This window comes from Limulus polyphemus, unplaced genomic scaffold (genome assembly GCF_000517525.1).
Source record: "Limulus polyphemus unplaced genomic scaffold, Limulus_polyphemus-2.1.2 Scaffold1854, whole genome shotgun sequence".
Taxonomy (NCBI): Eukaryota; Metazoa; Arthropoda; class Merostomata; order Xiphosura; family Limulidae; genus Limulus; species Limulus polyphemus.
The window spans coordinates 108,377-121,718 of record NW_013667464.1 but is presented as its reverse complement, the minus strand read 5'-3'; the positions used below and the strand labels follow the sequence as shown (position 1 = coordinate 121,718).

Here is a 13,342-nt window from a genome sequence, read left to right as displayed (position 1 = left end):
GATACCCGTGGTGGGCAGAGCACAGATAGCCCATTGTGTAGCTTTGTGCATAAATTCAAACAAACAAACCGTGAGTGCTATTGGCTAGAGGCAATTCTCTTTAGCCTATCAGTTCAAAATTAGGGATGGTTAGCGTACATGACTCACGAGTAACTTTGCGTGAATATTTGAAAACAACAACAACAAACAAACAAAAAAGTTAACTGATTTCAAGGAGTCAAGTATCATCTAGTTAAGTATTCAGTCTGTTTTCCTCTAGATTTTTTTTTCTTGACTGCGAGGTGACATATCGTCAAATTGAAAATTCGTCGTAGTAATTTGTTCTTAAACGGGAGAAACTTAAAACTGTTCAGATTTGTAACACTGAGCCTGGATAATTTCGGTTTTTTTTAAATATGCATTTAATCGTCATTAATTTGTCATTTTCTTTGAGAATACAGACGGCCCAATATTATTATTATACTGAAGTCCTGAATTGTGTGTGTGTGCGTTTGGCAGAATCGAAAACATAATACGGATACGTTTGAAATATTTGATTAACTGTAGTATAATGTAGAATTTATTTATGGTAAAACCAAAAACAGTATCGCGTTTTTGTTTGGTAATTATCTGACTTTATTATGTAAAGTACATAAGTGTATCGGAATGTTGAGTATTCATACATTCATAAGTTGCACTAACAGTATAATTTTAAAGAAGGACAGACAAGTACTCGTCTCACAAATTTTCTGTCATCATCTTGTCAGCATGCGAGCCGAAGTATTTGTATATTCGTACCTGAAAGGCACCATGGCCAGGTGGTTAGGGCGCTCGACTCGCAATCTGAGGATCGCGGGTTCGTATCCCCGTCCCACCAAACATGCTCGCCCCTTCAGCCGTGGGGGCGTTATAATGTGATGGTCAATCCCACTATTCGTTGGTAAAAGAGTAGCCCAAGAGTTGGCGGTGGGTGGTGATACTAGCTGCCTTCCTTCCTTACACTGCTAAATTAGGGACGGCTAGCACAGATAGCCCTCGTGTAGCTTTGCGCGAAATTCAAAACAAAGAAACAAACTGAAAGGCACTAAATTGGTGGTTAATTTCAACAGAATTTCATAATACGATACTTTGTGCATAATACTCCTGACAGGAACAATTTTATTTTGACCTTATATCAGTCCATTGTTCTAGATGGACTTTGCGACCAGTGCCTCTGGAAATGATTTTGCTTTTTTACCACGTAATTTATTTGATGACAATATATCCACCAGTTTACTTGTGGGCAGGTGTTAATCTGTAGGTATTTCATCAAAAAGTTTGTAAAAAATTAACCTTAAAACAATGTAGAGCATTTGTGTAAACTGGGTGTCCTAGAGAATAGATAGTTATTATTTACAAAAAGAAGGAAAACAGTGTTCAAAAGACGGGCGAGACAAGATACCCCTTTTAATAGAGTTCAAAATCTGAGTCTGGGAATATTTGTATTACATTCACAGTTATTTCTTCATACATTGTCAAGGGCAGGGTTTCTGCTTTAATCTGTGGTTATGTGTTTCTAAAGGTAAACAAAGGAATGCATGGTAGATTTTAATAACTACTGTATAGAGAGGAAAAGTGTAATTCGAACACTGCATTTCGGTCGTAATTAGAGTTTGTATAGACATACACTAATGTCTCATCAGTGTTGGATATAGTACTGTGCCGTTAACCATGCGTGCTTTATATCATGAATTGTTTACTCACGTGAACATTCCCTCGTGTGGCTTACATAATTATTCGCAATACTATGTATGATTTAGAGGACAGGAGGCACGTTGGTTGCCAGATGCAAATTACACGTCATGTTTCTCAGCGTCTCTCACTTTTTCCATGAGATAACTTTTACATTGTGATCAGTATATATAATCCATACATGTTTCAATTGTTTTTCTACGCAAAGTAAAATCTGACGATAACAGCTGTTATAAAATATAGATTTCAAACTCGGTTTGTCATACTGATTATTCATCCTTCATACGAGTTGGCATGTTATCTCGTGCGTATAGTCTAGACCGTGTCAATGAAAATGTATACAGCTTTTATTATGCTATAGTATAATACATCCAGAGGTTATAGTGAACAAAAAATATAAGACCATTTAGCGTGGATTGTATAGAGAGTAGTGTACATAATGGGCACAGACAATATGAACAACAACAACAACATTAAATTCGAATAGCGATAAAGATATGAATGCAGCATTAAGATTTTGTATATTTATTTATGAGTATGAGGATACTTAAGCGAAACTGAAGTGCAAGGATTGAACTTTGTACAGCGATGTTCTCAAGTTATACCTTACAGATAGAGACGTGCTTGCCTATACGCTTGATGGTATTATGCACATCACACTGATTTCAGTTGGTCTGTACTCAACAGAATAAAATTTGTAATTGTCAATGTAACTTGTGACGGTTTCCGACGTTAACAATATTTCGTGGTAGCGTATACATCCAATGATATGTACGACGTTTGTAAATGAATGATTATCAGTATCTGAAAAATGCAAAAGTAAATATTAATAACTGTTAAAATCATGCAGAGTCAAACTATGCACTTCTTCAAATAGATTTATTTGTTGTTAAGAGCAATTTTACTAATCGGGCTATATGTGTGATGTTCACTGCAGACATGGAGCCCCGAATTTTGGCGATATAAGCCTTCAAGCTTGCCGCTGAGTCACCGGGTGCTCTGTAATAGGTAAACCTCTCTCTCTCTCTCTCACACACACACACACACACACTTTGAATGGGACATCTTTTTATGTTCTGACTCAAATCTACTGTTAAGTAATGCTTGTTCCAGTACAGTGATATATGTGAGTATCGTCGTTAAATTTTATGATGTATATGAACGTTAAGGATGTTTCTTAGTTATCATAATCAATATTTAGTTTACTGTGTTTAATGTTAAAACAAAGTCTTTATCACTTGGACCTTCACCTAGTGGCAGTTTAGCCTCCAACCTTAAAAATAGGTCACGTGGTATTAGCGGTACTTACGCATACCTTTCCACCGGCGGTGGGTAGTGCTCTGTGCCACGCGGTTCGCTACCGTCAGCGTATGACCAGTTTGTTTTGGTCTGAGTTTCCTCGTGTCGCCACCAGAGGGTCGCATTGCAATCTGCCATATTGGATCTTATAAATATAAGGCTGTTGAGACAAGTGTAGTAATAACACATAAAATTTATAACAGCGCGTAGTAGTACTAGTTGTAGCAGGTTTTTGTGTGGATTCAGCTCACAGTATTTTCATTTTTCATGCCGTGAGTTTTAAAGATGACACGTGATTGAAAGACTTGCTCTAGTGTTATTTATAACGGCATATGTGAGTAACCTAGTTTTAGGATATCACTATCAGTAACACGAGAAATAGTACAAATCCCGTCATTGTAGAACTGACCCAAGGTTATCTTCAGCGAGACAGTTTATTAGGCCTTGATGTTAGTGTTAAAGTAAATCTTTACCATTATCTTTATGCCTTAGGTGGCGGTAATCCCACTATTTATCCCAGTTAAATCATAAATGATTCAGAAGATAACCAGGGTAATCTGTGGTAGTCTTAGTAACGGTACTGTTCATGTGAAATACAAATTCTATGACTTAGGTTTATGAATTGATCTGCACCTTTGATGTTTGAACATATTTCTTGTAATAATCATGTGAAGTTTACATAGTTTTAAAATAAAGTACGAGATTATTATTAAGAAATAGGCTTAATAATATAAGATCAACTTTACAGTTTTTAAATGACAATTTATTGACAATAGTACTAGTAGGAAATAAAAAAAATAATTGATTTCTATTTGAAATTATAAAAATTTTGTAGGTTAGAATATTTTGTTAATTTTATATTTGTAATTTAATACATCAATAAAGAAATATGCAACAGGGTTGGAGGAATGTTAAAATAGATGTTAGTTCTTAATTAATTGAAAACATTACAGAAGTGTAATTAAAATGTAATAACATTAAGAAAATCTTTGCTAAATAAAATTACTTTTTGCAAGAAAGTAAAAAGCTTATTACTTGTGGCTGTGCTATGTCTATCTGTTATTGTTACTGTATACACACACAAACATAGAATTCTTGATCATTATTAAATCATATATTTGATATTTATAACATTTATTTCATAAGAGATTTGTAAATAGGTTTTTTTATCACTCACTCACTCATCAAACAAATTAAAGATTTTTAAGAAACTAAACTCACAGGTGTTAGTTGATTATGAGTTGTGTTATATACTTGAATAACAGACTAATTACAACAGAATATAAAATAGAGCAAAATTTTACATTCATATCACAAACTTGTCCAATAAACATTTTAACAGCACACCATGGGGAAAATATTTCAAAGAATGTGATTTTAATGCAGGAATAAGTTTGTCAATTAAAAAGTCTGGATTTAGTTGTCTAATGCTTGATCTTATTATTTGTAATATTTTACCATTTACTTATATATATATATAAATCATATGCAGATTATTCAAGCCTTTAATAATGTTTAACATCTCTAGTTCTTGACTCCATAGAGAAAATGAGCCTATGTATTTAGTCTGTACTCGTTGTTCTAGTTTCTAAATTAGTATCTTGTTTGTACACACTTTCTAGTATGTTAAATTCTTTCTCCTATTAAGGGGACCAAAACCACTTGTAGTATTCTAAGGAAATTTAACTGAAATACTTTATTCAGTCAAATAATTAGTTATTCTTTTTTTTAAAGATTTTTTAAACTGAACTTATACTAAAGTAAACTTCAGGAATGTGGTGTTATTGATATGTATGGCACTCTGATAAAATGTTTATAAAAGTTGAACTAATTGAAAAGAGACAAAATTTTATACAATCCATTTTAGTAATAAATTAGAGCCATTATAATGCAAACTTCTATAAGTATAAGACTATACCGTTATCCTAGTTTAACAGAAACTGCTGTAAGAAAAAACTTGTATGTTAGATTAAAGCAGTTGAAGTACTTTTAAAGATCTATAGCATAGACAGAAACTTGGAATGTATAAAAGAGTGAGAATCCTCCACATATTATGCTGGTTTTAACATGTAAGACAATAGTGTATCTTTTGTTCAGCTTTATTATAGTGTGTCTAGTAGAAATAGAAAAGTTGTTACATAGGTTGAATAATAATCAGCTATGCATTTCTTGATAATCCAAACATTATTTCTTTGACTTGTTTACTACCAAATAATTGGATACAGTAATGAGAAGTATAGATAATTTTAGAATAGACCTACTGGCAAATAGTTTCAATAGGTAATAATTATTTTAAATAAGTCGCATTATTATTCAGAGCTGTGATAATTAGTTATTTGTGATTTTTATATAGGTTATATGAGGTATAGCTTTTAATGGCCAGACACTAACTTGTACATTGGTATTCCGTTTAATTATGTACTTTTTTTTCAGTTGTGTTATGTGTCTACCAGATATTTTTAATTAGTTATTGATAATTAATTAGAATTGATCATTTCATTGTAATTATAAGTAGCTGGGTTAATTTCAAAGTTATTTATCACAGCTCAGTATTTAAAAAAGTAATTTGTAATTTACAAGTTTTTAAAATTTACCAAAAATTGATGAATTAATGATTGTAAAAGTATTCATACTTTCAGTGGTATTATCTTTAACAGTTAATGAGTCACTGATTACTTCATACACGTTTACTGATGAGAAAACTGATTTTGATCAGTGGCAGAAGTTATAGTGCTTCAATTCTAGCTTATTATACAATAAATAGTAACTGCAAAATATAGAAAAGCTCTCAGTTTATTTTGGTCTATATTTAAGCATGTTGATTCCTGGAATATTGTCAAAGCTGGAGGTACATTATATTTAGGTCGTTAACAACTGGCACGTGTATCTTTCGTGCTGGTTTGTTTATCTAAATGCTGATTAAGTATTGTAAGCCATATGCATTTTTGTTTTTCATAGAATAATTGTACAGCTGAAATCTTAAAAGTCAGTAAGCTAGTATTTAATTTTCCACTGGCTTCAAACCACCCAGAATGAAACTTAACTTTTTTCACTAATGATTTGTGATCTTATTTACAGAAGCTCAACATGGAAGTGTAAGATCAAGCTGTCCCAAATCTTCAGAGGACCAGAAATGTGAAGGTTTTCAGTCTACCAATCATGTCTTTAAATCACAGTGCAATTTATCATCTACAAAAATGAAATCATCAATTGCTCTGTCCTCTCATCCATTGGAGTCACGACCTCACACAAAACTGTCTGGTTCTGGTGTAACTAATATCACTAAATCAAAAGGTGAAAAGCCTGGATGGGGTAATAAAGGAAATAAAAATCATACTCTTGCACCAGTGGTGTTTGTGGAAAGGATTCCTGATAATGCAGTGGTTAAAAATGTTAACTCTTCCCCAACACTTAAAAAAGAACTACCTTCACCACAAAAACCTCCACCTCTTTTAATACCGCATTTACCATCTACTTGTTTAACAGCACTAGCTAAAACAACCATAACAGCTGTATCTCATCCTGGTGCAGTTTACTCATCAAAGTTAACAACCACAATGCATCACCATCCTACAACATTATCCAAAGATAAACAGATCTTGATAAATGTAGAGACAAAGAAAATCTCAGGCTCCAGCAGGAGTAAAAAAATGCCAAGAGAACGAAAACTGCTGCTTTGTAAGGGTGAGAATCTATCTTATTTTAACAAATAATGGGTTGATACAAGTCATTTTTGATTGTTTCAAATAATAGATGGATACTTGATTCAAATAATTTTAAGAAAATTAAAAAAGAACTCGCTTTAATAAATTGGTTGACCAATGCAAAATATTATTTTTAACCCGTAGGATGTTTTTAAGTGGTATTTAATGTGACTTTTATTATTTTAGTAGACATGGTAATGTGCTTCACATGTAAGATGGTGAAATTTTGAAGAGCAACAAGAGATGAAAGCATTATTTGGTATTTTTTGTCATCAGGTGGTACCAGGTTTCTACGGTGCAGTGAAAGAGTATTACAGACATCAGAATTTTTACTTTACTGATAAATGTTGTTGCTTTTAGTAGAAAGGTACAGTTTTCAAGAAGTCATAGCCCTCTGTAAAATAATAGTATTTTTATGACTCTAAATATTATCATTTTCTCTACGTTCACTGTTTAAAATAAACATTTTTAACTGCCTCTCAGAGTTAAGCTAAATATCCTACTCTTTATGATGTGAATCATTAATTAAATGCTGTTGATTGGTAAATTCTTGATAAAAAAATATTTTTAATTTAGTATATACATATGAACTAAAGATGATTATTTGTGTTGTGTAATGTAAGCCTTTAAATATTATCTTATAAAAAAATCAATTAATTATTTGCAGTGTCATTTGTTTTTTTTTTACTTTTCATGTTCTATTTCTATTGCAGATCGAGAATATGATCCAAATATACATTGTGGTGTCATCATATCTGAAACTGGCAAGCCATGTACCCATTCTTTAACATGCAAAGTGGGTTTTAATGTTTTTCTACACACAAATTGTAAATATTGTTTTCTTTGAGGCATATTCTCTTTACTTATATTGTTTCTTTGAAAGGTGGAGAGTTAAATTCAAGAATTATCATATTTTACCATTAGTCGTGAATAAAAACCCTATAATCCGAGCACTTTTGAAAGATGTACTTATCTTCTTCAGGGGCAAACATTAGTCATATCTTTCTCACATGATCAAATTTGGTTTCAAACATTTATAAAATTCTTGAATTCTTTTGTCATTATTCATGGATAACATAGAATCTTGGATTAAGTTGTGTTAATGAAGTTAATTTTGGGATCCAACTTTGAAGTTTGATTTACTCAGACTTGTTGTTTATGTAGATAAAGAACAGTATAGTGGCAAATGGGTACATTTTTCTATTTTAGTTTTCCTAAATGGTTATTTTTAAACAAATATTAAGTTATGCAGAAATTTGTATTTGTTTTTCTTATTAACCTATAGCCAAATTTGATTTTACTTTTTAGACTCATCCTGTGTCTATGCGAAGAAAGGTTTCAGGAAGAAGAAAAAAGTTTGATGAACTTTTAGCAGATCATCGAGCTTCTAAAGAAGCAACACTCAAGGCAGTTAAAGCCTCAGCAACACGTACTGATTCAGTTTCTTATTCTAACCAGTTCAATTCATCTGGATTACAGACTTGTGTCTCACAAACAGGTATATACTTAACTTCATTTAGCTAATAGTTATATGCAGATATGTATATAATTTGTATTTTAAAAAGAAGCATCTTTTAGGAGAACTGAAGATTGTCAGACTGCTGCAATAAAACCAGTCCAGAAACTGACTCAACTGTCCATGTGGGTAAACCAGAGTTATATCATAGTTCTCCTGCTAGAGAAACAGCTAGAAAGCTCTTTCTGAAGTTGTTTGTAATGCACAAAAAAAGTGTCTGATTTGGCTTCAATGTTTGCAGTAAAAACTGGTAAACTTTTGTTGATCCTTGAAGAGTACAGTGAAGTACATTCTTGTAGAGAAACCAGACAGTTAAAAGAAATCAGTGAAACAATAATCGCACTCGGATGCTCCTTACAGGAAGAAACTTATTTTGCCAAATGAAAATACCTGTAAAATTTGAAATTTGTACAAAAACTACTAACGACTTTTGTAAGAAAGTAGAGAAAAAATTAGGTGCACTTGGAATATCAAGTCTTAAGTTACAATATCTCTAAAAAAAAGTGCAATGCTGAGCAGGTTCTGTTTGAGTTAGTGCATAAAGAACATTAGTTAGTGGGTATGACTATTAATATTGTGTATTCATCAAAACATAGCTATCGATTTGTTTATTAATTTTTAAAATGTCTTTCAAGTTGTAAAAATGTTTTTTAGATCAGTACTTAATTTGTGATGTTTTTATTGGTCTTCATAATTGCAAATTTATTAAAGAATACAGTTGTATCTCAGTAATGTTTGTCAGTTATGTAGTTGTGTAAAGCTTGGGTATTCATGTGGAACAGCATTTCTTGAAAAATTTTTGATACCAGTTACACAATTTGTTGCCCCTCCAAACTGTTGCAGACCACTAAAGGAACTTACGACTTACACCTGAATATTTTGTTAATTTTTTGTTTTTGCGAAACCAAATGTACTGGCAAGATAGTTGTGATGGACCAGCATTGGTCTGCAGACCAGTGGTTGAGAAACTCGGATGCAGAGCATGTGGAACACTAATTAAAAATGTTTGTTTCTCATGTATACACCTTTGTGTTTGATGCTTAGAATGATAAATAATATTGCAGTGAGCATGCATAATCATAGTTTGGGATCTTTTTTAAAATTTTAACTTCAAGTACTTTGTTAATTAAACCATACAAGTTTTTTTTTTTTTGGTTACTGAGTAGCCAGGCCAACAAAATTCTTGAGTGCATATGCTTTGAAATAGAAGAAATTTGTTATTTTCATATTCAGTTCTAAATCTTTGAACAAGATGCACTGACCAAACAACTTGTGTACTACAAAATTGTATAGGAATGTGTCATTCTAACAATGTGTTAGTCAGTACAGTTGTAAGTGAACAGGAAAATGTTCAAGTACCCATCATGTAGAATTAAATGTAGCATAAAGGAATTGACCAAGAGACTGATTCTTTATTGGAGAAGTAATGGTGACTGTAAGTCTGCATTTATGTATTTTCATGAAATGTGGCAAGCTTTTTTGTCAATAGTACAAGACTAGTGTACACAAAATCTGATTTGTTACAAAAGTTTTTGTGCAAACGATATGTCTGTGAAATGCTATAGTCAGTCTGACTTGGACTCTTACAGTGAAGTACATTCTTGTAGAGAAACCAGACAGTTAAAAGAAAGCAGTGAAGCAATAATCGCACTCAGATGCTCCTCACAGGAAGAAACCTGTAACATGAACACCACCTTGCACTTTTAGTCAAACTGACTAAAATAGATGCAAGGATAAATCTTTAGTTGAAATACTTTATTAAAAATTCTGATTTTTCATATACAGCGAACTTGTAACATTTTCTAAAAGCTTAACAAATTTATTGGAGATACACTAAGGAAATTTGCAATTATAGTAAACATTAATTCTCCTATACAGGCTCAATAGACCAACCCCTTAAGTAGGGTTAAGTGAGAGTGAAGTTTTGTGGATGTGCTGTGTATCACATTTAATTGACACAGCCCAGCTAGACCTACACTGATATAGGGAGCATCAAATACATTGCATATTACAAATGCTTTAAACAGATTTGTTATGTGAAAACAAGTATAATTAGTTTATTTTAAATGAAAGCACATTGTTTTTGGTTGCATTATCATAATTTTATGTAAATCATCCAATTACCATATTTGACAAGTCTATGCAGTGTATAAGTTGATCCCACATTCCTGATATTAAAAAAAGTTAGGATTCTCATAGATCCAGTGTGTAAGTCAAACAAATTTTATAATGATCCTTTGTAAAAAAATTCCATATACAAGTATTCTCTTGTAGTGGGAACAATTCAGAGGTATCCACAATTTCCGAAGAGGAAAGAATAAACAATGATTAAAAAGAATTATTGAGCTTTTACAAAACAGTCCCATCACAATAGGTATGATGATGGTAACTAATTCATGTAATTAATGCAATCATACCTCATGCATTCAAACTATCATCACTAACTTATTGCACTATTAACTGTAACAAGAACATAGTGTTGGTGGCCTATCTTTGCTTTGGTGACTGTTATAAACCACTATTTATGAACAAACTTTAAAACAATATTTCAAGCATCTTATAAATCAACTTTTCAGTTATAAAGTTAAGGGTTTTTATTGTTTTCTTGTCATGGTGCATGTTTTGCAGTTACAAAGAGTATGAAAGTAAATAAACTAAAAAAACTTGTGAAAATTGGTTAAATTCTTGAAGATTTCATCACCAAAAGTATTGATACAGTGTATAACTTGAAGTGGAAATATAAGGGTAACTATTTTGGCTTCAAACTTCGACTTATACACCGTCAAATATGGTAGTTAACAGACAATTCATTATGTAGGTGATGTTTTGACAAAGGTACAGTTAAACTTTGTTGTTGTTTTTTTTGTTTTTATGTAACAAATAATTCCTTGTTTCTCTATTTTTATTGTTACTTACAACAAGTAAACTGAAGACATTTTTGGAATAACTCAAATCTAAAGTGACAACTGTCATGTAAATAAAAGAAAAAAGAAAACAGTTTTCTGTTACATAAAATTGTCTTTTTATAGCTTATCCAGTATGCAGCAAGTCCAGTACATCTGCTTCTGTTTCACAGAAAGTGACCACAGTTCCTGCAGTATGTAAACCAATCTCCCGGACACTGCACACGAAAAGGTAGGCTGGAATTATTAGTAGATTATTTTACAACAAAAAGTAACAAAGTTGAAAATGTCACTTGCATATCCCGTAAGGTTATTAGACATTTAATAACACATTTTTACATTGTTCATGGGATCTTTTAAGTAAATATTTTACTGGAACACATTATACTTTTTTATGGTAAACCTAAATAGCTTATTTTAGGAAATTATATAATGGTCATCAAGAAAGGTTACATGTCAGTATTTGCAAACTTTCTAAACATGTATGCCATGTAAATATTACAGTTGCATGTGGTAAGTGGAGAAGACAAGAAGTGAAACAAATTAGAATATACAGTAATTAATATTTTGTAAATTGTTTATTTGTGGTTTGCATCTTTCTACTTTTCTGCTTGATAACCTGTTAAAATTGTTATTTACCTCTATTTTTTATATATCATTTGTTTATCAATGCCTGTATTTGCTTAGTTATCTCACAATGTGTCTTTTAATATAACTTGTCTTATATATGTTTAATTATTTCTCAACCATCTTGTAGTTTCTACTATAGGAATTTTGTGGGAAATTTATTTAAGTTAGTAATTTCAAGCTCCTTTCCATCAATTACTTACCTAATTTGGTTTTTACCTGCTTAGCGATGAAGGTTGCACCTCACGTGAAGAAACTCATAAACCTTACAAGTTATACTATAGTTGCAGTTTAAATATGTTTTCTTTTTTCTATTTATGTTAGTATTGACTTGAAATAAAAGTATTTGCCTTTTTTTGGAGAATAACAAAGATGTTATGTATTTAAACTTTTTAAAATATACTGTTTAGTATAATAAGGATAATATTAGAAATTAATATTAAAAATAAACCAAAAGCATATTTTTCACACGTAGTAAAGTATTTATAAACTGATAATTTTGAAAAGATACATTACAGAAGCTCATAGATTTAAGTCTCTACTTTTTGGTGGGATCCAAAATTTAGCCAAGGGTACAACACACTAAGTATACTTTATTCTACATTTTAAAGTAATTAGCAAAAATAGGAAAGTTGCTGACAGAAACTGTGAACTGTTCACCTGTTTACGTTTTTGGAATAATAGTATTTGTGAACCATTGAATTTGCATGATTTTCTGTAAATTTCAAGTTCAGGCTTGTAGTCAGATCAGATTATTTAGCTAATTATTCTTGTGATTACATAGGTTTTAAATATTCCCAGCTGCTTTAAGACAGTTAAATATTAACTGACATTACTGGAACCACTATTTTTCTGAATTTAATTTTGTCTCACTTGATAATCAACAGAATACCATCAGTATTTGTAGAAGCACTTGGTAAGCTGGAACCAATGCTATCTGCTGAAGATGTTTGTGTATCCTCTTTGGCTAAAGAAGAAGAAAAGGAAGAACAGTCATTAAAAAGTGTTTTAGGGCCAGATAATCCATACATCAAACATCATCCTCGCCCTGCAGCAGTGAGTTCTTTGAGTTACCTTTTACTCTCTCTCTCTTGCTAAATATCCAACTCTTAGAAGATTGCATCTTTTTTATTAACTTGTGTATTTGTTCTTAGATGAAAATGTTTTCGATGATTTCTAAACAGTTCATTTTAAAAGATATTGTTACATGTAGTAGATGAGATGTGTTCTCCCTGGCCTCCCTAAAAATGTCGTGAAACTAGACTTTTCCGTGCCTTTACTATGTTCTTTTTTTTTCTTTTCATCAAACACAAAAATTTTTTATTGTTTTTAGAGAGAACTAACCAATCACAGTTGTTGTATTTTTATTTAGAAGTCACTTTTTTTCTCCTTTTTTTATCCTGCATACAAGATTGAATACTTTTTTAGTTAAAATATACTCAAATATTTTACTACAGATATTTCCATTTGCACTTGTTTGTCTAAACATAAGTAAGTGTATGAAATAGATAATCTACAGCAGTTGGTCAGATGCTGAAAGTACACATTACTATTTAACCCTATCACTCCAGGTTTTTCTTATG

General features: G+C 31.6%; 1 protein-coding gene across 1 annotated transcript in view; it reads left to right on the top strand.

The window, feature by feature from the left end:
- The window catches only part of LOC111087189 (ataxin-7-like protein 1), a 60,630-nt gene that overhangs the window by 24,377 nt on the left and 22,911 nt on the right, over window positions 1–13,342 (top strand). The window contains exons 4-8 of the mRNA XM_022392992.1: window positions 6,088–6,693; window positions 7,427–7,509; window positions 8,022–8,211; window positions 11,259–11,364; window positions 12,647–12,815. Of these exons, the coding sequence (XP_022248700.1) occupies window positions 6,088–6,693; window positions 7,427–7,509; window positions 8,022–8,211; window positions 11,259–11,364; window positions 12,647–12,815 (1,154 nt within the window). The remainder of the gene's footprint in view (window positions 1–6,087; window positions 6,694–7,426; window positions 7,510–8,021; window positions 8,212–11,258; window positions 11,365–12,646; window positions 12,816–13,342) is intronic.